This window comes from Vombatus ursinus, unplaced genomic scaffold (assembly GCF_900497805.2).
Source record: "Vombatus ursinus unplaced genomic scaffold, bare-nosed wombat genome assembly UNPS02014779.1, whole genome shotgun sequence".
NCBI lineage: Eukaryota > Metazoa > Chordata > Mammalia > Diprotodontia > Vombatidae > Vombatus > Vombatus ursinus.
Genome location: NW_020954557.1, coordinates 65213966 through 65240114, shown reverse-complemented (window position 1 = coordinate 65240114; position 26149 = coordinate 65213966). Strand labels below are relative to the sequence as shown.

General features: G+C 34.6%; 1 protein-coding gene across 1 annotated transcript in view; it reads left to right on the top strand.

Annotated features, from left to right (window-relative positions):
* Positions 1-26149, top strand: part of LOC114045905 (polypeptide N-acetylgalactosaminyltransferase 13) — an 816024-nt gene that overhangs the window by 775591 nt on the left and 14284 nt on the right. The window contains exon 11 of the mRNA XM_027866100.1: positions 14755-14889. Coding sequence (XP_027721901.1) covers positions 14755-14889 — 135 coding nt within the window. The remainder of the gene's footprint in view (positions 1-14754; positions 14890-26149) is intronic.

The following is a 26149-nucleotide window of genomic DNA, read 5'->3' as shown; positions in this document are numbered from 1 at the left end:
ATTAAGTTTTGTGCTTGTGCAGGAACCACAAAACTGGATTAAAAGATTTCAAAGAAAATTATTTTAAATTCAATTCCACAAGTATTTACTGTGTGCCCAGGAATGTACCAGATACTATAAGAATATGGAAGAAATATGAGTATGCTTCTCAGGTAATTATACTCTAGTAGAGAAGATGTGATTGCCTAATGCCTTCTACTACTGTCTCCTCTTTTATAACTGTCTCATATGAAGAAGCAGTCCTTCTCTTTACCAAATCAAACTTTTCTACATGCTTAAGTGAGCCCATTCCATCCAGACATCCTCAACAGATTGCCCCCTCTATCATCCCCACTCTCATTTATTTTAATCTATCCTTTTTTTGTAAATAGCATTTCATTTTTCCATTTACATGTAAACATAGGTTTCAACATTCATTTTTATAAGACTTTGAATTGCAAATTTTTCTAAATCCCTTTCTCCCTTACCACCTCCCCAACACAGCAAGCAATCTGATATAGGTTATACATGGACAATCATGTTAAAAAAATATTTCTGCATTAGTCATTTTGTAAAGGAAGAATCTGAACAAAAGGGGAAAACCATGAGAAAGAAAAAAAAATAAAACAGAAAAAGTTAAAATGCTATGCTTGGATCTGCATTCAGACTCCATAGCTCTTTCTCTGGAAGTGGATAGCATTTGCCATCATGAGCCTTTTGGAGTTGTCTTGGATCATGGTATTGCAAAGAGCTAAGTCTATCAAAGTTAGTCATTGCACAATATGGCTCTTCCTGTGTACAGTGTTCTCCAGTTCCGCTCACTTGATTCAGCATCAGTTCATGTAAGTCTTTCCAGGTTTTTCTGAAATCCACCTGCTCATCACTTCTTATCGCAAAATAATATCCCATTACATTCACATACCACAATTTGTTCAGCCATTCCCCAATTGATGGACATCCCCTCAAATTCCAATTCTTTGACACCACAAAAGAGCTGCTATAAATATTTTGTACAAGTGGGTCCTTTTTCCTTTTTAGTGGTTGCTTCCTTACTGCCAAGAAAGATGTCCACATCTTTCTCATTCTCAAAATTCTTTTTTAAATCATTATTTGATTAGTCCATTCCCACTAGCTGTCATCCCATTTTTCTTTTCCCACTTATAGATAAACTCCTGGGAAAGCAATCTAAAAGTTGTGCCTCCACTCTCTTTCCTTCCATTTTCTTCTCAACTCTTATATAGTCTGGCTTCCAACTTTATCATGTAACTAAAACTACTCTCTTCAAAGTTACAAATGATATCTTAATCACCAAATATTATTTGTCCTATTTTAGCCTTCATATTTCTTGACCTTTCTTCACATAGTTTTGACACATTCAATCATTCTCTTTGCCTTGATACTCTCTTCTCTCTAGGTTTCCATGACAATATTCTATCCTGGTTCCCCTCCTACCTTCCTGGCCTCTCCTCTGACTCCTTTGCTGGATATTCTCCAGGTTATTATGTACTAGGGCTGTGTTCAAGGGTCTCTTCTCTTATTTTCTCTTCCTTTCCCTTCCCTTTCCTTCTCTCCCCTTCTTGTAGACTATTTCATCTGACAATCTCATCATCTCCCATATCTTCAATTATCATCTTTTTTTCTGATGATTCTCAGATCTATTTTTCTACTACAATAAACTTTTTACTTAAATAGTGTCTGGTACACAGTACTGATTTAAAAACTTTTAAAAAATAAATAAATAAAACATCTGAGGGACAATATACTCCAATACTCTAAGATAATGTGTGATGGAGTATTCTCCAGTAGTAAAGTTTGTGTAATACTCTTTAGAATGTACAAGAGGAATTCAAATAAAGGAAGGGCCTGGTGAAGGCTTAATTAAGAAGGTTACTGTTCAGAAGTGCTTTAAGCTCAGAAGCTATATCCAAGTAAATGGATATCTTGGATTATGGTAATAATGAACATAGTGAGTGCATTTAGAGAACTTTTGAAGAATAAAGAGGATTTTATAACAAATATTGTGGACTAGATTATGGGGAGTTCAAATTAGAAGGTGATGATTTCAGATTGGATCTTCCAAATAATACTTTTTTTCTAATATTCCTAAAGGCTTGATCTTCATATTTGTGGAATCTCAGAGATGGAAAGGACCTTGGAAACCTTTCAACTCAACTGTCCTTCAATAGTAGGGATTCTTAAACTAAGTTCAATGGATTTTTTAATGTATTTTCATAACTGGGTTTCAAAGTAACTGGTTTCCTTTGTATTTCCATGAATTTTATTTTATTTATTTAAAAACTCGATTGTGAGGAGTCCACAAGCTTCACAAGACTGCCAGTGGCATCCATGACACAGAAAAGATTAATAATCCCTGCACTATAGCAACCAAATAAGTGGTTGTTCCTCACTTATTGATGATCTGCAGTGATAAGGAGCCTAGAATCCCTCAAGTCAATCCATTTCCCTTTTGGACAGCTCTATTTCTTGGTTACTATTTCTTACAATCCTAAATCAGCATCTCCGCAGATTCTACACATTGCTTCTAGTTTTTCCTTCTGGGACTAAAAATCCAATTCTAAGCCTTCTTCCACATGACAAATTTCAAGTACTTGATAGCTACATGTCTTTTTGTTGTCATTATTGTTGCTGTTAAAACTTAAGATCAGTTACTATCATATGATGTTAACCACTGATTTCTACTGGGGTTGAGGTGGATGTGGAAAGGAAAGACAGGGAGAAACAAATTTATCAAGGAAGTACCAAGTGTTACATTTTCAGAGGAAACATTTAATTTTAATAGCCTTTTCCTATCATAGCAAAGTCCACATGCTTCTGATGTTAGCTTAATGGAGAGTTAAATGGAGCTAGGTGAAGCAGTGGATAAAGCTCTAGGTGTAGAGTCAAGAAGATATGAGTTAAATCTAACCTAAGACAATTAATAGCTATGTGAGCCTGGGCAAGTAGCTTAATGGCTATTCTGCCTCAGTTTTCTCAACAGTAAAATGAAGATGATGAAAGCACCTACCTCTTAGGGTTGTTGTGAGAATCAAATGAGATAATATTTGTAAAATTACCAGCATAGACAGTACCTAGCTCATATTAGGTGCTTCATAAATGATTATTCCCTCCCCACAACCTTTAAAAAAGGGAATAAGAATATTTTATAGCACTTTAAAATTTGCAAAGCAATATATACATATTCACATGTCTGCAAGTGTATATACTTATATAAATGTGTGTGCATGTATATGATTTCACTTGAGACTCACACTAACCCTGGGCAGTAGGTACTAGAGGTATGATGAATCTACTTTTATAAATGAGGAAACTGAGGCCAAAAGATTTTAAGTTATTTGCCTGCCATTCCATAGCTGGTAAGTAGAATTTAAATCTTGGTGTTCTTAGCTCAAGATCTAGCACTTTATTATGCAACATTATAATACAATTATTTCAGAATCCTTCTCAGTCTGATATCTTCCAGACAATCCCATTGGCTTAATCTGATACTACTCCAAACATCCAGCACAGTGCCAGGACTGCTTCCATTGACCAAGAGGAGCAAACCAGTGAGGTACAGCATGGTATCTTAAATAGAATGTGGTATAATATAAAAAAGTATAGTACTTGGGTTCAGAATATATGGTTCAAGTCTTAACTCTACCCATGAGATAAATTACTTTAGACAAGTCACTTAGTCTATCTGTGATTTAGCTTTCTACATCATTAAAATTAGGGTAAACTTACTTAAGGTACCTATATTGCATGGTTGCTGAAAGCATCAATTAAAGTAAGATATAAAACATTTAATAGAATTCAATGGCTATGTAAAAAGGAACTTAAAAAAAACTTAGGAAGAATTCTAGCAACTACCCAAACTGAAAAATGGCTTTTTTTTTTGCCAAATATCAGTGTTTATAAGTTCTCAAATAGAAAATGAGAAACACCAATAAAGTTTGGATTCAGCTCAGACACCTTCTCCCCCTCCACTTTTCTAGTCCCCTGAAAGAACTACAGAGAAAATTATTGGAACAAAATCAAAATACAATTGCACATCCTGCACCAGGAGAAATGATTCCTATTCTCATCATTTGGATCAACAATTTGCTAACATAGTATTAGTGACAGCAACAACTCCAGCAGGTTAAAGTAGTTTTACACCAAATAATGATGGCCTGGAGAAATGAAAAGCATTGAGAGTAAATCCTAGCAGCCTTTCACCATTGAGGGACAACATGTCAGTGAATCTATAATGGCTGGTGAAGCTGGGTTGTAAAGATGCTTTATTGTACTGTCTAAGTGCAATGATATGGCAGCTTCTCTTAATATTAGCACACAGGAAGCAGAGCAGCTAAACCTAGCCTACTGAAGGGCCTTCTATTCTTTTGAATTGGTAGTTCTCCATCCTCAAGTGTACCTATAAAACTTTTTTTTTTAATTTGAGAAGGCAAATATGATATTAATTATACATGTGAAAGTGTGAGAAACATATTTCCATTTTAGCCATATAACCAAAAAGCAAAAATAAAAATTAAGAAAGCAAGAAAATTATGCTTCAATTTGCACTCAGTTCATCAGTTCTCTCTCTGGAGGTGGATAGCATTTTTTCATCACAGGTCCTTTGGAATAGACTTGAGTCATTCTATTGACCAGAGTAGCCAAGTCTTTCACAGTTGATCATCATTACAACATTGCTATCTCTGTGAACAATGATTTCCTATTTCTTCTCACTTCACTTTATATCAGTCCATATAGGTCTTGCCATGATTTTTCTGAAACCACTTCCCTCATTATTTCTTATTGCATAATAGTACTCCATCACAATCATGTACCACAACTTGCTCTACTATTCCCCAATTAATGAGCATCCCCTCAATTTCAAATTCTTTTTTCCCCTTTTTCTTTGATCTTTTTGGATTACAGAACTAGTAGTGCTAGATCAATGGTTATGCACCATTTTATAGCCCTTTGGGCATAGTTCCAGATTGTTCTCAAAAATGGTTGGACCAGTTCATTACTGCACCAACAGATCTTCCAGTATTTGTCATTTCTGATGGGTGTAAAGTGGTACCTTGGAGTTGTTTTAATTTACCTTTTTCTAATCAATAGTAATTTAGAACACTTTAATATGATTATAGATATCTTTGATTTCTTCTTCTGAAAACTGAATGTTCATATCCTTTGACCACTTATTTGGGCAATGGCGCTTTTTTTTTTTATTAATTTGACTTAGTTCCCTATATATTTGAAAAGTGAGGCCTTTATCAGAGACATTTGATATAATTTGTTTTTATGTTACATCATTACCTATGGTAACTTTTAGCAAAATGTGGTTTTCCTGAATCTCTTTCAGTTAGGTATATTTTTTGCTTTTGATTCATCTGAGATCATGACTGCCACCTCTGCCCTCTTCACTTCAGCTGAAGTGTAATAGGCTGCTCGAGTCCTTCATTTCAATTCTGTATGTGTCTTTTCCAAGTGTGTCTCTTGTACACAACACATTGTTGCATTCTGGTTTGCAGTGCATTCTGCTATCTTCTGTCCTGTGATTCTAGATTCTGTGTTCTAGCTCATCCCATTGATACCCACAGGCATAAACACTATGTATTTCCTTCCATCCCATTTTTATTTGTATTCTTTTCTCCAATTTTTATCCTGTCTTGCCTCAAAGGTCTGTCATGCTTCTGATCACTGCCTTGCCCAATCCATACTCTTTCTTAGCATCCCTTCTCATATCTCTTATCCCTTTTCTTTCCTATTGCCCTGTTGGGTAAGATCTCTCTCTCTCTCTCTCTCTCTCTCTCTCTCTCTCTCTCTCTCTCTCTCTCACACACACACACACACACACACACACACACAATTCTGAAGAGAGTGAGGTTTAAGCATTTTCCTCTCCACTATAAAGCTCTTCCTTGTGAACCTCTTTTATGTGAGAAATGTGTCTAATTCTACATTTCCTTTCTTTTAGCGCATCCCTTTTTCTCACTCCTACATTCTTTTTTGGAGGATTATCCTAATATAATCAACTCACACCTATCTCTCTGCTTATGCACACTCTTAGCTGCCCTAATAATGATAAAGTTCTTAGAATTTGCATGTTTCACCCTCCCATGTAGAACTGAAAACAGTTTAACTACATAGAGTCCCTTATGATTGCTCTTTCATGTATATCTTTTTATTCTACTCTTGAGTCTTCTGTTTGTATGTCAAATTTTCTATTCATTTCTGTTCTTTTCATTAGGAATGCTTGAAAATGGTCTATTTTATTAAATATCCATTTTTCCCCTGAAGGGTTATGCTTAGTTTTGCTATGCAGGTGACTCTTGATTGTAATCCTAGCTCCTTTGCCCTCTAGCCTATCATATCCCAAAGTCCTCTTCTCCTTTGATATGAAAACTGTTAAATCTTGTGTGATCCTTACTCTTTCTCCTTGATATTTGATTTGTTTCTTTCTGGTTGCTTGCAATATTTTCTCTTTGATCTGGGAACTCTGCAATTTGGTTACAACTTTCCTGAAAATCTCTATCAGAAAGTGAGCAGTGGATTTTCTCAATTTCCATTTTATCCTGTGGCTCTAAAATATCAGGTCACTTTAATTTATAAGTTATTGAAATATGATATCTAGGCTTTTTTTTATCATTGCTTTCAGATAGTCCAATAATTCTTAATTTATCCCTTCTCAATATATTTTCTTTGTCAGTTATTTTTCCAATGATGTATTTCATGTTATTTATTTTTTTCATTCTTTTGACTTTGTTTATTGTTTCTTAAAGTCCCATGGAATCATTAGCTTCTACTTGCCAAATTCTAATTTTTAAGGAATTATTTTCTTCAGTGAATTTTCATACTTTTTTTTCCCATTTGGACAATTGTATTTTTTATAGAGTTCTTTTCTTCAGTTCTTTTTGTGCCTCTTTTGCCATTATATCATTTCTCATTTTTAAGGTGACATTTTCTTCAATATCTTTTTGTGTCTTTTTACCAAACTGTTAATTCTTTTTTTAAAATAATTTTCTTGCCTCATTCTCACTTCTTTTTCCATTTTTTTTCTACCACTTTTATTGCTTTCTTTAACTCTTCCAGGAATTCTTTCTGGCAATGGATCCAATTAGCCTTTTTTGAGATTTTTTTGCTTCTAGCTGTTTTCACATTGTTTTCTTCTTCTAAATTTATGTCTTGGTCTTCTCTGCCTCCATGGTAGATTTTTAAAAACATTTTTGTTGTTTGCTCATTTTCCCAGTTTGTTTCTTAACATTGAACTTTTTTGTTAAAATTGGTCTCTGATTGACTGGATGTGGTGAGGCACTATGACAAGGTTCAGGCTATTTGTGTTGCTGTTTTCAGAGTTAATTCTGGAGGTTGGCAAGTTTTCAGTACTTCCAAGATGGTATGAGCTGTGGAGAGGTATGGTCACGGTTCTCTTGATCTGTGCTCTGGTTTTTATACTGTAAGGGCCCATTCTCATTTGCAGTTGCAAGTATTAATGCTCCTCTTGGCCCTGAAACTGTGACCAGGTCCCCTGCTTTTTTGGAGCCAAAAAGTATTAACTTTCCTCTTGACCCTGGAACTATAACTCGGGTCTCTGCTCTCTGGTGACAGATCACAAGGCACCTCTCCATACTTGAATTGTGATCCAGAGCTACTTATGAGTGATACAGTTGCCAATCAGCACCAATTTCACTCAGTGTCAACAAAAAAGTCCCCTGTAATTTCTCTCTGACCAGTTGCTCAACACCTTTATTGTTACTGGGTTCACAGCTCCTGAATTACTGCTGCTGTTACAACTGCCTTCAAGGCCTTCCACTGGCACTTCTGTTATGCTACAGGCCTACACTCACACTTGTGTTGCAGACCTCTTCTGCAGATCTAATAAGTTGTCTTGGGCTGGAAAAATATGACCTTTTGACTTTTTGTTGACTGTACTGTTTAAAAATTTATTTGAGGTCATTGTTTTAAAGTTGTTTGGGAGAGAATGTTGGAAGCGTTCTACTGGGCCCTGGTCTATACTCTGCCATCTTGGCTTTTCAATAGGAAAATGACTTTTAAAACAAAAGTCTGATTTAAAAATATTACAGCTCTTCACCCAAGGCAAATTGCATCAGCCAATAAACTTTTTGAATTGTAGCTATGGAACATTTATATGTTTTGTCATCCTCAAGATTTCTTCATCTAGAATGAGGGTGAGGAAGGAACATCTTATTTGGAATAAATAAAAGTGTGGTAAAAATATTAATAGAAGCTTTTTTGTGGTATCAAAGAATTGGAAACTCTGGGGATGTCTATTAATTGGAGAATGGCTGAATAAGTTATGGTATATGAATGAGATTGAATTCTCTTGTTCTGTAAGAAATGATCAAGGGGACAGTTTTAGAAAAAAAAAAACTTGGGAAGACTTGTATGAACTAATGCAAAGTGCAGTGAGAAGAACCAGGAGTAAAATGTACAGTGATATTGTAAAGATAATCAATGGTGAAAGACTTAGAAATTCTGATCAATATAATAATCCAAGACAACCCCAAAGGATTCATGCTCAAAAATGTTATCCACCTCCAGATAGAGAATTGATGGACTCAGAGTGCAGATTATAGCATATTTTTCTCCTTTTTCATTTTTTCTCAGAATATGACTAATGTGGAAATATGGTTTTATTCACTTCATATGTATAATGGATATTGTAATCCTTGCCTTCTCAATAGGTGAGGGTCTAAGTGGAGAGAGGAAGAGAATTTGAAATTAAAAAAAAATATAAAATTCAATTTAAAAAAGAGAGAGAAGTGTCATGTGAGGGCCATGGAAGCAATAGCACTACTGACACATCAAAATCCCAGATTCCCAGAGCTGCAAAGGACCTCAGAAGTCATATAATTCAATTAGGATATGATAAGCCTTTTCTACAATAGTTACGCAGCTTCTGCTTGAAGACCTCTAGTGAGAAGGAACCTACTACCTCACAAGGAAACATTGTAATTTTTAAATCACTGGACATATTGGGAAATGTTTCACCCTTACATCAGCCCCAAATCTGCCTCTTTTCAGCTTCCATTTACCACTCTAAGTTCTGCTATCTAGAGCCATCCAAAACAATTCTGATCTTTCTTTGACATGATAGGTCCTCCAATGCTTGACAATAGCTGTTGTATATCCCCAAAATATTTTCTTCTCCATAGTAAGCATTCCTAATTCCTTCTGCAAGTGATCTACCATGATCTTAATATGCTCCAAATTATCAATTCAATTAAATATTAAGTGCCTACTATGTACAAGGCACTGTGCTAGGCAACAGTGACACAAAGATAAAGATAAAACAATTTCTGTCCTTTTCTAACTTGTATTCAATGTTCTTCTCAAAATGTGTCACCCACAAGTAAAACCAGCACTCCCTATATCTGATCACAGCCCCCAGAATTAACCTCATTATCTCGTTAGCCCTGGATGTTGTGCCTCCCTTCATGCATCCTGAAATGATATTGCAACTCATTCCCATTAGTGCAAATAATGAATCCCCTGGAATGGACAAATGTATTTGAATTCACACTATTCCAAGCTATAATTATGTAAAATATCATCATTGGTTCCAGTCCAATGGAAATATGCATACAAATTCAAATAATGTCATTGCTTCAAAGGATTTATCATTCAGATTAATTGTTGGGACCTAGCCTTACCACTTTGGCTATTTTATGGCACTGCTATCTAATTGAACTAACAAGACTCTAACACCCCCAGATTATTTTCAGACAAATTGCTCTCACCCCATGCTCCCAAGTCTATAGATCTGATGTATTGCCTATTTAAACAAGAACAAAATAAGGAAGTAATGAAGAGGAAAAACCATAAGCACTTCCATGCCATCATCAGGTAGTTCTAAAATATTGCATTAAATTTGGGGCACCACATTTTTTGGAAGATCTTAGACATGATGAGAAGACTGGATATCTTGCCTCATGAGAGTCAATTTAAGTAGTTAAAGCCAGCTAGCCCTGAAAAGAAAAGGCTTAAGGAGAATATGATAACTTTCTCCAGGTATTTGGAAGGCTTCCCAGTGATAAAATATTTAGACTTTTTTCTGCTTGGCCCCAAAGGGCAGAATAAGAAGGAATGAGTGTTCTAAAGAGATAAATTCAGGCTTAATGTAAGGGATAGTAGAGGGGAGAATTCTTAATACATCTTTATAAAAGCTGAGTGGACTGTATTGAAAAGTAGTGGGTGCTTCTCATTGCAGGTCTATAAGGTTGGATGACTACCAATCATTTGTGTTATAATTGGCATTCTTGTTAAGGTGCAGTATGGATTTTACTTCTAAAGTCCCTTTCAACAGCTCTGAATTTCTGTGATGTTGTGATTCCGAATTCAGTGGCCAGTAGAGGGAGCCTGCATTCTCTGAAAACGAAGCTGAAAGGACCAACAGCCGTATCAATCACAGAATTCAGTTAATTGTTCCTATCCTGGTAAAATAAAGAAGTCTGATAGTGGGGTGAAAATGAGTGCAAAAACCTGGAAAGTATTACAAAGAAAATAATGATTTTTTTCCCTTCAAGGGTTGAATGAAATTGAAATAATTGCATTGCTTTACAAGGATGTCAGGTAAAAATATCTCATGGCAGAGTATAAGGTCATTATTTGGTCATCAAACAGGAAAAAAAGGCATTACTTAGACTTTTAGTACCCGGTAGCAATGTTCCCAAAAGCCTGACCCACAATTACTATGTTATGATTACAATCTAGGCATTTGTTTATATTGAATTGTTCAAATTCAAAATATGTTCATCTTATTTTGAAGTATTGGGAGCAGCTCCAGGTTTTATTTCTCAGGCAAATAGATCTAACAATAGGATTTAGGTACTATTTGTTTAGAGATTTAATTGTGGTGCTTTACTGTTACCTTCAGCTTCTCAAAATCTATTTGGAGGTTCAACAACAGGACAGTTTCTTCCTACAACTTTCAAGCTTCCTGGTACAGGAGTTCTCATCACTCAATCCTTGGTGATGGTTCATGACACCAAATCCTGTAGACGGGTATGCCCCTTCCCCCCATTCATATCAAGACTTGCAAGTGGTCACAGAGTCTATCCCTCGGGAAGTCCCCATTGGTTTCTCAATTCTACAATAATTTTGAAAACAAAGTATGAGTAGTATCAAACAAAACTGATTCCCAATCCATATTTTCAGTAAGCTTGCTAAAGAACTGGCTACAAAGAGGGCTATTTCTTATACTGTTGACATTTTAAATGTTTACCAGGTATGCATAACAATAGACCTAGACCAGACCTAAAGAAAGGACTCAAAGGAGGTACATGAGGCAGTATGGCTGAATTTGAGGAAATAGTTTACTAGGAGGTTGCATTTCTCAGGAATCCTGCTAGTGTTTCCTCAAAAGGCCTTTGTACCAGAAAAATCCATGGACCATGCAACTATGAAACAATGGGAGTTGCATTAACACTACCCCAACCTTTACCCTTTGTATTTCAAGGCAAAATTGATTGACAGAAACTAAAAGAAGGAGGGAAGAAGAAATTAATATGAAAGGAAAATCAATCACACTTGGTATATTCTACCTTGAACCAGAAAAAAACAATGGTAGGGAGAAATTTTATCATACCCATGATTTTACTACCTCTTTTCTACATTTTTAGCACTATGTTTGACTTTTGATGTGAGGATGATAAGAGACATAAAACTGAGGAATGGGTATGAATGATCTCCTCTTCTTGGAGCTATCTGGAACTTCATCTGGCATTATCTATACCCAATTCCTCTCCAGAATTCTTCTTTAAGGATGGGATATTGGGAATAATCTCATCTAGAACAATTCTGATTTGCAACACATGGCTGTATTTTTAACATAAAAGCCTCATCAGTGTCACTAAAAATACTGTAAAAATGGATAAACAATTGTCTGTGTGTGGGGGGTTATCAAAGTACTTTCAATCATCTTAAATTAATTAACTTATCTTGTTGATCCAGTTGTTTAGACATAAAGCTGTGATTAAGTTGGATGAAAATATAATTTAATTCAGTGGTTATATTTAGGCACCCTGATTCTTGGCACAAGCTGGTCCTGAACCTCTTTATCCAGTGACAATGATAGTGTTAACTAGTAAGAGATGAGAAGCAAATATGGTAGAATAGACCACTGTGTTTGGAATCAAAGTACCATGGACTGAATTTTGCCTCTGCTGCTTGTATGACCTTATGCAAATTTGCGCCTCTTTCAGCCTCAGTGTTAGCACCTTAAAAATGAGTGAATTAAACTATATGATCTCCAAAAACTTGTAATAAGAAGGCACATCATTATAAATGTGGTTTGCTTATAAAATTAATTTCTCAGAGCCACAATTTTGTATGCATACTGCATGCATACTGCTCAACAAATTACAAATTCTGTAATGCTTTTAAAATATTTGGGTGTAGAAAATTGCCCCAATATTGGGTAATTTGGGGAACTACTTAATTAGTATTCAGGGCCAGTCTTTACTTGGCACTACTAAAGTACACCAGGGAAAGATCTTAGTAGATTACCCCTAATGAGTTCATGTACTTAGGTAAGTCCTGTGTATATGAGAGAGGTCTCTCATGTGGATTCAGGGAGATAGTACTTCATCATCAATAGTCTTTTAAAAAATATTGGTTAGAAAATCAATTTGCTTGTGTAGCACTATTACTGGATTGTAGCTTTTTGGTGTTTTGTAAATATATTTTTCATTTTATTTTCCCAGTGTGAAAATCACAGAATATGACTTAGTAGCTTCCCAATATTTTGCTATTTATAATCAATTCCATTTTAATATCATGAGCCTTTCATTTTAATTAAAAAATGTTCATTGTCCTATGGGGCCAGATTGCTTTACATCTCTCTGTGCTGAATTTTCTAAGACTGCTAATGTTCACTTCAATTAATAGTTCTCTATTTTGGAGCAATTACTTGTGAATATTAATGTAGGATCCCATTTTTAGTATCTGCCTTATATTTTAAATATATGATAATTATTTTATTTGTCTTTGACTTTTACAAAACTATTTTATTATAACTTTTACATTTTTAGCCCAGAATCTCCATTTGGAGATATGAATGATATTATCATCAACCTATAAATGAAGAAACTAAGAATCAGGAAAACTAAATTCCCTGAAGAAAACTATTTAGACTAATCATAGTACCTAGACCAAAACATGAGACTATTTCTTTATTCTGTACTTTAAAGAAAAGAAATAAAAGAAATAAATATATTTATAAATTCTAGGTATGCATTTTGTACATATTTAGAATATAAGCTTCTTGAGGATAAAGACTATTCTTTTTTTCTTTCCAATTTCTGACATAAATTACAGTTTTGTATATAGTAAATGTTGGTTGAATTGTTGAATTAATTTAATTATTTAAGTAAGTTATAGATAAAATCACACTTTGCTCTTTAATTTAAGCATAAAACAAATGAGATTCCTAACCTCACCAGAGAAATTTGATGTACAATATTAGTTTGACTGATATTTATTTTCAATCATTGGCCTAGTGCTTGGCCTGTGTTACCCCTTTACTGTTACATAATTCCTTGCAGAAATTCTCAGTAACTGCCCCCAACATTGTTTATGTGGATGAATAGATAGGAAGATAGAGAGATAGATATGGATAGACAGATAGAGAGAGAGAGATAGAGAGAGAGAGAGAGAGACAGACAGACAGACAGATAGTAGAAAGGCAAATTATTATAGAATTTTATAAATGAGTGAAACTGGAAAGGTCAGTTAGCTCAGTGATCCTCAAGCTAGCAGGGAGCCTTGGAGAATGCCAGCTGCCAGTGAAAAACAGGCAAACACATCAAAATTAATGAGAATGACACAGCTTTAATGATGATTTTCATATTCTTTATGAGACATTAACGAGGGATGCCATAAGTAAATTATTGATTCAATCCAGAAACAAAAAGAATAGACTTTGTCATATTAAAAGTGTAAATCCTCTTCTAAGAGATCTTCACACAAACCAAGAAAAGGCTAGTTCTTTGACAGTTTAAGTACCAATGAAACAATTCTCTCTGAAGTCATATGAAATTGATAAGTGTTTACTTATTTATCTTTTAAAACAAGCTCTCCATTTAAAAAATACTTATTGGGGACATTTCTTCAGTAATTCAAGATAATTAATAACCTTCTGTGGAATATTGAGATTGTATACTGACACTGTAACAATATATCCCAACAGAATGTAATCTCTTTGCTAGTAGTAACTGTTTCTTTCATTGAATTTTTATCCCCAGTGCCTGGTACAGTGCTTTGTATATAGTAGGCTTTAATAATTGCTTGCTGACTAATTGTTTGTCATTTGGTCAAGTAATCTAGTATATTTGTGTAGAGAATACCATAGTCCCTACAATTTTTTCAAATAATTTAAATGTATCACCCCCTCTGTGAAAAAAAAAAAGCATAGCCCTGTATTCATAGTTCATAGCACAGTTGAACTTATCACCATGATGCATCCAAAATGATTGTCAATATTGATCTGGTTTCTTAACTAGGCTATGGCAAATCAAGATAGTGAAATGGCCATGGAAAACTGCCATCACTTGTGTTAGCCACAACACATCTTTTTTCCCAGATTCATGGGCATAGAATTAATTTTTCCTGTTACAGCATAGCAAAATTCTGTCTTTGAATGGTATAAACCCATTAAAATTATTCCCTATAGGATTAGAAACAATGTAGATCATTAACTAACCTGAAGATTTGGGTGTGACCTGTTTCAGATCTGAATTCCTTTTTAATTGTATTTCACTTCTACAGGTATTTTCATACACTGCTGAAAAGGAAATTCGTACTGATGATTTCTGCTTAGATGTTTCTAGACTCAGTGGGCCTGTTATCATGTTAAAATGTCACCACATGAGAGGAAATCAGCTCTGGGAATATGATGCTGAGGTATGTCACACACTTAATTTTAATTATTTTAAATATATGAGTCAATCAATGAATTGCATTAACTATTTGCTTTAAGCTATCATTTATGCATGGCTGGAATACACACACACATATATACATACATATGTATATACATATATATATAAAACATGTATGCATATATACACATACACATGTATGTATAGATATACAACTATGAATATGGACACTCATAAACAATATCATCCTTTGTGGTTGTAAGTGAATTTTCATTTATTGGTGGATTTAATGTTCTCTTATTCTTTGTGGTATATTTAAGTATATTTACCTTCTGTCAACTAAAACTTCCCTAAGGAAGGGGCCCGTAAGTCTGACTTAACCTGAATATAAGGAGATAAGTAGAAAAATTATCAAGGCCAATGAACTCTATCAATTGTTCACCGGATTCAAAATTTATCTTGTATTTCCAAGGCATCTCTACTGTACTTATAGCTTTGGACAGGGAAAGGAAAGTCAGTGTGGTAGGACTTTTCTTCAAAGTAGCATGGGAAGCTGAGGCTTTGAAAATGGGATCTTAGTAATTTAGCCTCATTACCATGGTTCTTTAGACCTCCACAGGGAAAGTGACCAAGATGCTAATCTAGAATGATAAATGAGGAAACTAAATATTCCTCTAATTGGTAGACCCAGTAATTACATTCAGATAATGGTTTTGTAGGATGCTAATAATGAGAGATAGGCAGGAGATAGTATCAAGAATGAACTCTAGGGACAAGAACCATTGAGCACTTTGTGAGAATACAGGAGACAACTATCTGAAATCTATACAGGGAAGCCTAATTTCTATAAAAGGAATCTCTGAAGACTAGAAACGGTAATTTTTTTTTCTTCAGGGACTCAGAGAGTAAGTAAAGGTTTCCATAAGTCCAGATACTTTCATGACTGTGGGTAAATTCTCTCATCATTGTAAAACTAAGAAGAGGACTTACTGAAGGACCAGAGAAAGTAATTACTTTTAAACCTGGGTGTCCTTTACTAGAGGAAGTTTGAAAGGAAATTCTAAGAGAGTCTCAAACATCTTATAATCTTTTCTGACTAAATCTTCTTTATCTAGAAACCTAAATTTGATCCACTATCTATCCCACACAGACCAGCTAATTTCAAAGACAAGACCTAAAAGAAAGGTTTCCATCAGGCATGAAAGGGATCCAGTAAGATACAGATCAAGTTCACTATGCAGGGTTTTCCTGAGACTTATTTCAGTTTTAAACTTTAATAGAAATCTTACTTAATATTTTGAAAGTTTAGTTATTTAATTTTTAAACAATATTGTCTTTCTTATTAAAATTCAAAATAGTAATTTGTGCTATATGTCACTCTAGTTGATTTTCAAATTTTGTAAAAGTTTTTGTCAGTCATTGCTCAATGACTAAAAACATTGTATTTGTAGTCCAAGTCTTAAAATTATCCAGAGGACAAGGCGTTGATGCATATATGACAGTGTGGATGTGACCTCACCAGAAAAAGCCTAATAGAGGTAGATCAGACTAAATAATAATTAGAGATAGATAATAATAATAAAGATAGATAGACTAAAGTTGTCAAGCAAGACGACCTCCTCTATCAGTCCACTAGTCTAAGAAAGTATCATCCAGAAACTGTCGTACATGCAATGAATCATTGCAGGGTAACTTATCTTGTTAAAAGTAACAATTTAGGGGCAGCTAGGTGGTGCAGTGGATAGAGCATTGGCTCTGAAGTCAGGAGGACATGAGTTTAAGTCTGGCCTCAGACCAAATATTTGACATGTACTAGCTGTGAGACCTTGGGCAAGTCACTTAACCCCGAATGCCTCACCAAAAAAAAAGTAACAATTTATTATTCAAAACTCAAAAAACTAATTATATATTAAAATAAATTGATATGAACTTTCAAATAATTTAGCCTCTGAAGTTATTAAAACTTATAACTGTTGAGATACACTGTACTTTGAATTTGAGATCAGTCAATCAGTTAATAAACATTTATTAAACAGCTACTAAGTGCCAGGCTCTTAATTTTGGAGATTCAAAGGCAAAAGACAGTCCTTGCCATTGAGGAACTTACATTATAATAAGGGAAGCAGCATGGGAAAACTATGTACAAACAAGCTATATAGGATGAATAAGAAATAACAGAGAAGTCATGAAAATTAAGGATTGGGAAAGGCTATTTGCAGAAGGTGGGATTTTAACTGAAATTTGGACATCAGGAGATGGAGATGAGGAAGGAGAGATTTCCAGACATCACTGCCAGCAACTGAAAAGGCCCAGAGTTGGAAGATGGAGTCTTGTTCATGGAACAGTAAGAAGACCAGGATTAACCATTAAGATTTTTGTAATTTTTTCCTCTTTTATATTTTAACTGTTATTTATTTTTCCTGGTAGCACTTAGTAATAAAAACAAGAAAACCAAAAGGAAGGCTTATTTGTTATTATCTGAGAGCAAAACAAGAAGGGGAAGTCCTGTGTCCTAACCTTCAAGTAAACCTCTGTGTTGCACTGAGCATACAAATAATACTTGAAATTTTAGAATTTTCAGAATTAATCCCATCGCCAATCAATGTCCCTTACTTCCACCAACCATGACTTTTGCATTAAAACATATATCATTGTCAGGGGAGGGAAAGGTAGGAACAGAAGGAGAAAGAAAGAGAAGGAAAAAAATCTAACAAAATTACAGTGGAGGAATTTATAGCCAAGCAATGTGTAAAAACTAAATCCACCATCAGATGGAGCTAATAAAAAAGAAATATTATTTATTTAAAGATTCTGAATAGAAACTACTTTGGTTCTTTCAGTTCTCTTTACTTACAAAATAAATAGTTCTACCATATTAAATTTTCTATTTAATTAAGTGGTTGGTGATTTATCTAAAAAGAGAAATAAATTCTACTTTTACAGGATACTAATAAACCAGAATTGGGCAAATTATACTGGAGAAGCTTTCATCTACATTAAACTGTTGGCCAAAGTCCTGTGGTTAAAAGGCATTTGGATCTTTAATGACCTTGAATTGTTGATAAGTTTATATTTTTAAAGATTTTTCTGCTCTTAACTTTTTATAAATGTCATCTTAATTTACTAGTACTGGGTTGTCTTAAAGTGGAATGATGAGGTTACCTAAATTCTTTTGTGATTTGACTATGCTTCTATAGGCGGTTATCTGAACTAATATATAGGAAACTTTATAATCCCTTTAAGCTACTAAATGTTCCTATATCATGTATAGAATCAAAGAAAATAATAATATAACTTCACTATGCATTGACCCAATTTCTCCTCCTATTCTAGAATCTCTTTTTTTCTTTCATATTGTCTCTGTTTTATATACTTGCTTTTCTCAATTTTTTACTCTTCATCATCATTGCCATCATCATCATCATCATCATCATCATCACCACCACCACCATCATCAGGAAATCCTTAATGAGTACTGGATAGGCTGAATATCCTTGCATTATATTCCTTTCGATATGGAATCTGACTCTTAATGCAGATGACAATTGAGCCCCTAATTCTACTGTTTTCTATTTTCTGTTCAATTCCTGCCCATGCACTGCTTAGACATAGATAACTCTGAGCTCTTTCATGGATGTCTAGCCCTGCTGGGAGGAAAATAAAAGGTGTTAAGGATACTAAGGAAGGATACAATCCTAAAGCTTGGGCTTGTTTTTCTTTTTTGTTTTTTATTGAGTACAGATTTTTTTCTGGTTTATCTAAAATCTCCATTTTTATTCTAAAAAAGCATATAGTATAAAAAGAGTTCCTAATGATATTCCTATAAAATAGTATAAAAGGACACATTATAAGAAGACACATCTTCTCTCCTACCTACCTTTCTTGCAATATCTGGGCTGAGATGTGTATATATTTCAACATTCCACTTCACCTTATTCCATTTCTGAAATACTAGTTATTGTTTATTAGCTCTAATCTATAGATTCCCAAGTCCTAAATAACTTAGTATTAGTTATCAAGTAGATAGGATAAGTGAGCAAATAATATTTTTACTGCAAGGTTCAGAAAAATATATTATAGCTAGTGTTTTAGGATATGGTGTTTTGATATATTGCTGGTTTTGCAATCTTGTTGATATTACCACTCCCCCTAATATTGCAAATAACTCATCCATGTCTTCTTATCCTTTGTAATTTTTGGCCATGCTAGAAATCCTCCTTAGAAGATCTATTTAATTCATTTGAAGACTTTTGATATTATGTTCTTCAATGAAACACTGAAGTTGCCTAAATGTTACTCACTATTGTCATATGAGTAGGGTAGCTAGGTTGCACAGAGGATAGAGTGCTGGGCTTGGAGTTGGGAAGAACTTAGTTCAAATCCAGCCTTAGGCACTTACAAGCTGTGTGAACCTGGCCAAATCACTTAACCCTGTTTGCCTAAGTTTTTTCACCTGTAAAATGATCTCAAGGAGGAAATGGCAAACCACCCCAGTATCTTTGACAAGAAAACCCCAAATGTGATCATGAAGAGTCAGACATAATTGAAACAACTGAACAACAATAAAAATTCCTGTATGATCAACATGCTTTATTTTCCAGTCATGTATATTCTTGACAATGTCTTTTCATGACACTCCAAATGTTAATAACCACTGATAAAATGTAGCCTACTTGCAGTAACCACAAATCTACCCCTTGCCCTATCACCTTAAATTTTGAGTCATATGATATTACAGTTTTCCATGATCTGTAATTACATCAGAACACTAGGGAAAATATTGGTGTTGTTGAAGATGAGTTTTGGGAGCAGGGAGTAGTGTCACATCATTGAAAGATTCTTATAATTTTCTAAATGCCATCTAGCCCTCTGTCTTCCTTCTGCATAATTTTTGACCCAGTATGTTGTCCATCTGCATTGACATCCAAAAATATATATTAATAAACTAATTCAATAGTCTTTCATCCAATTGCATATCACAATCTGGGAAATTCATCATCTACTTGATATTTTCTAAATAGTTTGTTAGGCTTATGTCTTTTGAGTGGTCATGAAATTTCTTGAGTGGAATCTGTAGTGTTTAAGAGCTCAATGAAATTGGTAGAATGTCATGCCAAATAGGAGCATCTATCTGATTATCCTAGGGAAAAAAACCTTCTATCTTTTGAAATTAACACAGGGCACTATTTCATTACATCAGCAAACATCTTTGACAAGTTTCTGTCTACTTATTTTACATCTTGCTTAATTTATATTCAGAGTATTGCCAAACAACATCATCTCTCTGATTGTTATCTATCAAGTGATCTTGTACTTTTCTTTTATCTGGAGCATCTTGACAAACCCTGCTTGTTCCCTTCTCAATTCTTCATGAAACATGTCCTTAGTGCATAATTTTGTAAATAATTTTGCTTGAAAGAAACATATACTTATCATCATGTATCAAATAGTGTGTGACTATTATTTCTACAAAAGAGATCAAGTAATTTTTTTTCTTATACTGTAGCACATGAGCAGCTGATATTGGTGTTAAAAGAGAACACTGTTGTTTTTAAAAAAATGGACTTTGGAGGCAGACAGTGGTTTGGAATCATTGAAAGCACTGCAGTTTCCCAAAACCAATCCAGCCCACTCTCCTCCTTCTATTCAACTCTGGGTTTAGCTCACTGTCCATCTGCAGTGTTTGTCAAAGACGGTTCACTCTATGAGAGGCCCATCCAAATGAATGACACAATCTGGGCAATATTCATTCTCCTTCCCCTTGGCTTCTTCCTTGAATAATTGCTAGGTTGATCTTGTCTCATCCTTGTTCTGCTATTAGCTTGTCCAAAAATATTCCTGATGAAAACATGAAAACAAGTTTTTCAGATAATTGTCAATAGCAGACCATGTCTTTGTAGTCATACTTTAAACCCCACTGTTGACAGGTTGGAGAGGGATAGCCTCTAGCTGTGATTTCATTGGTATAGAAGTCTCCTCCTAGAGAAATCCCCTTTACCAATGCAGATCTGCAACTGTTCTATAAATTGTCTAAGAGAGTTGCTTGAGGACAATGAGGTGTTAAGTGACATGACCAGGTTGTATATACCAAGTATGTGTCACAGGCAGGACTTGAAACAAGGTCTTCCTGATCTCAGTTCCAGCTCTCTGGGCCACATTGTCTCTCATATCACAGATTGATTATAACAGACTTTGGCCTCAATAAAACAAAATGCCATCAGGACCAGTGACAATGGCCTATATACCCTAATTCTTATAGCTCTAGGACTCCCAGGTTTGTATGGGGTGTTTAGAAGGACTAGCACCTCTGGTGTGAGGGCTATCTGAGTCTTTTTCATCCACCTTTGGTGTCCACCTGATTTACCTAACTCTCACCTGTGGCTCCAAAAACCTGTAGTATCCTTAGCAGCCACACCCTGGTAAAAACATCTAGGCAGATGGACTAAACCAAGTTGAAGGTAACCCAATATTCCTCAAACCTGCTGGTGAGTTGGGGGGATGTCTACCCCAAGCATGTGAAGACTTTCCATAGTAGAACAGGTGAATGAGAATAATGTGTTCGAACGGCCATGAAGGCAGCTGAAGCATGTGCTAGGGAGTACTCAGAACATGATCCGACATCAAAGATACCAAGGTCATCCACAGTATCCCAGATCTTTACTAATCATCTTAAATTTTGTTTTGCCATTGGACTTCAATGACTCAGGAAGAGATAGTGAGGCTGACAACCTGTGCAACTTTATCTCACTTAAATACAATTTACACACAAGTCAAGGTATCACCTGTGATATCATTGGTCCTCTTTGAAAATGAAGAGCAAACAATAACAAGACTCCCAATTTGGAACCCCCAAGGTCCTGATTCATATTACTCTTGTCTATGGTCCACTATCCCAGGCCAACCACTCCAACAATATTTCTCTATGTCCCTTTGCCATATTTTCTCCAATTGCTTTGCTACCATGTGTGGCTCCCTCCTCATTCCCCTGCTTTCCAGTTCTGTAACCAGATTAAGTTAATATGGCCATTGCTTCTGGGAAGAGTATGTTGATCTACTCTCCTATTTTTCTACTCATCATTGTGTAGCTTTATTCACCAAAATTCACTTCTCTGGTTACCAATTCCCTATATGTGTCTCCTAAGATTTGAAAACAAGCACTTTGAGGTGAGTGACTACCTTTACTTTTGTTTTTTCATTCCCAGCTTGGCATATATATTAAATGTTTTTTTATTCATCTACTCTATTCCAATAACAAATGTTTAATAAGTGGACGTTAAGTTCTTACAAGTTTCCTTGACAGATGCAACCAGAAAGATAACTTTGTTTAACAGTCTAGATATCAATAACAAGCAAGACATAAAATAAGGAGACCAGTCCTTACCAAAGGTATTTACCAATATCTTAGAGGTGTCCAACTTGATGCAGACCACAAGTTAGTAGCAAAGCTCTAAATTACAGCTTGAACCAAATTAAAATGCAATTGGAAACTAACTAACTAAATATACAGTACAATATAGGTAATACTTTGTGGTGTTCTAAATCAATATTCAGCCACAATAATTTGTTTCTATTGGAGTTTGACAGTCACTGTCCTAGAGGACATAAAGTTCACATTCAGATGGAAGATGGATTGATGAGTTTCTCAAGATGTTCCTTTTTGCAGGTGGTGTTATGATGATTGCATCCAGCCCTGGAACATGGCAGGGCTCCCTCAGGGGAGTTTGTGGAAGTTCACATGAAATCAGTTAGTTGCCTTAGATCTCTGTATTCTTAGAATTACCCAAGGCTACTTATCTGAAAGGAGTTTGGAAAAGTGGCATTAGTAGGAGTCTTGCAACTGCAACAATTGATGGAGACTTAATGACTTTCCAAAAGAAGGATTTCACCAAAGCTTGAAATGGTTTACTCAGTGATTTTTCTTTTTCTTGCCAAACTCTGCTTACTTATGTTGCTTCCTTGTCTTAATAATTGGAAGAATGTTCAACAATAAATGTTTTCTATTTAGGTAAATAATTTCAAAACCACATTGTCAATATGGCCTAATTTCTTTAAAACTTCAGTTGTATATATTCATGAAATAATTAACTGCTTATCTAATTGAATCTCTTTTTAAATTAAATATATCTGAATGAATATTTGGCTAGAAACATACTTTAAAATGTCTGATTTTCCTCTTTATTCATACCTTTATCTTCAGTAAAAAAGCTAAAAAGTTTGACTCCTTATTTCTTAGATTCTGGGTTCTGAAGTATCCCATATTCAATTCATTTTCATTCAATATTTGTTAGAGGTTACTACATAAACTATGCTAGGTGCTGGGGATTCAATGATGAGAGAGAGTAGTGAGGAGAGGGGGAGGGATAAGAAAAGGGAGAAAGAGAGGAAGTGGCAGAGGGAGAGAGAGAGAGAGAGGGAGAGACAGAGACCCACCCCTTAACTTTATCTTATAACAAAATAATTAGGATTCAACATGTATACAAGGTAGACTCCCATTAAGAGAAAATAAGACAAAGTTCTATAAGAAAATTTGGGGAGAAAGTAATCACATTCAGGAGGAAGTCTGCAAGTTTCATGGAGAATGTGGCACCTTAATTGTATCTTGAAAAAAGAAAAATATTTAAACAGGTAGAGTTGTGGAGGAGCATATTCAAAGCATGTTGTGAATATACAGAACCAAGAAAATGTCATATAGGTATTTTTAAATCTAATTAATAGTACAATTTAGCCAGAAATTAAGAGTGCATGAATAGAATAATGTTTTATAAGACTGAAAAGGTCAATTTGGTGGTATACAACATAAGCATTTTTTAAAATTACATGGAACTCAGATGTCCTATCTGTCTCTCACCTTGGGTTTTATTCACAAAACCACTTTGTTTCCTTTACACATTCTTTTGATAAGTGATCCTTTCTCATTTTAGACTCAGGATTATCCTTAGCATCAGAAATGTAGAATACAAACTTCCAGAGAGCAAGAATTGGTTAGTTTTTTTTGTCTTTGAGTGCCCAGTGCCTAGCATAGGTCCTGACACAAACTAGGGAAACATAGACAAAAACAAATACATGAATGCATAAATACTGCACTTGGTATTTAATGTTAAGCTAAGGAGTTTGTATTTTGTCCTATAGGAAAACAATATAGATAAATGCATTACAAGGCTTATTTTTGGTAGCTGCATGGAAGATGAATTTGAAAGAGGAGATAGTGGAGGTAAAGAGGTCAGTTTGGAGGCTATTAAAATAGCCTCCTTTCTTTGTGACATATTTGAGAGATATTAAGGAGAAAAAATCAATAAAATTTGGTAGCTTATTTGAAATTGAAAGTAGCAGTTGAGAGAGAAAGAAAAATAAAAAATAACCTCAACATTTTGAGCTCCGACCACTATTAGTTCCATTAAGAGGAATAAAGTTTTAGAAAAGTTCCTATTTTATATGCAGGTTATAATGCTGGGGGGTTTTTATCTTTCTGAAACCTAAAGTAAATGCTTTTACATGCCTTATTACTCTGGAACTTAGAATGGTGTATGTGGATTCCAAAAAGAAAAAAAAATTGGCCAATGCAGTTGAGATGGGGTAAGGTTGAGTATTGGATTATAATGAGAGCCTGCCATTCCCAGTGTTCTATTCTGTTGAGGACTCCTTGTTTTCTCAGTTTGAAGAGGAGTGGAAATCTGTTCCAACCCATTTGAAACGTATATTTTGCTGCAATAATTGCAGATAATGACATTTCTTTGTGAGCATCCAGGCAACTCAGTACAGTACAAAGATCTGGATTTAGTACAGCACACTTACACTCAACAAACACTAAGCAACAAGATTTTTTAAAAAGAGTCTAAAAATAAGCCTTGTTTTTCATGTGGTAAAGAAAGTAGATTGAGAGGATCTGGTACAGAAATCCAGTTGTAACAAAGAAGTTTCCTCGACAATATAATGTTTTTTTATTTAATTCAAATATCTATTATGATTAAAAACATTTTAATGATTGTTGAAATTCCCATTTGAAGCTCATATTTAGTCATTGTTCGAATTTTTTCCATTTTTCTTTTATTTCTGTAAGTATGCAGGTAAATGGGAATATAACTTTAAGGTAAGTGATCTTAAACCAGCTGACAATTAAATCTTAGTTAATTTCACTTATGTGTAGACTTGTAGTCTAGAAGACTATAGACCTAGGAAAGCTTTACCTTTCTACATTTTTATTCATAGTAGTCGTGGTTGTGACCTGTTGTGGAATCTGTTATTGGAGAGAATACTGACAACTCAATGATGAATTTTAATGCCTATTTGTGGATGAAAATTCCAATTAGATTTTTCAGCACACCTTTTTTCTTCTACTGAATATGCCAATTATCCTGTTGGAGGAATGTGATTAAGTGTGTGAAATAAAAATTTTACTATAATAATCTATATTTTACATGTTTTGTCATGCAACTAAAGAGCAGAGAAGAAAACAGGATTTGCTATTAATTTAAGTAGCTCCGGCCAGTCCTATTCTTTCTCTGACCAACAATATATGCAATCACTGAGCCAATTGCTTTTTACTTTAATGCTTTTATTAGACTATCTCAATCACTAATTCCTGTGCAAGTGATATAAATCAGCAATGCAATAATTTTAATGAAGTGTCCATCTCCTCAATGAAATAACCAAAAATACCCTTTTTAACTTTTAAAGATGTATTTCTGATTACATTGACATGACCTAATTCTATCCAACTAGAATATTTTAAATCACAAAATTGTCTTCTTTATCACACTTTCAAGTGGCTTCAGTGGTATCCTAAACTTTGATATTTTGGGGAAAACAGACTTTTGCATGCATATTTTTAAGCAACAAAATAGAAAAGCATATAAAAATATGCTTTTTGACAAATGATTAGCTACTTCTAATGTACCTTACACATCAATATATTTGGTATCGATGTCTCATTATTTTTTAATTACTATGGAAAGGTTTGTGATTTTGTCAGTGTGGGAACTCTCTCCTCCAACACAAATTGCCACCTCATCTATGATCATGTAGATAAATACTAGGGAGTTGCCTAAGGTATGTGGAGGTTAAATTACTTGACCAGGTCATAACCTTAATAAGTGTCAGAATTGGGATTTGAATCAAGATTACCCTAACCCCAAAAGAAAAATGTTATCTATAATTTTGCATTAACCTCATTTGGGTCCCTGCATTAGTGAACAAGATTTTATATTTACTTATTACACTTACTCTGTAGCAAGAATAGTGCAAAGTACCAGGAATTTTTTTTTAAAGCAAAAGTATAGCCCTTG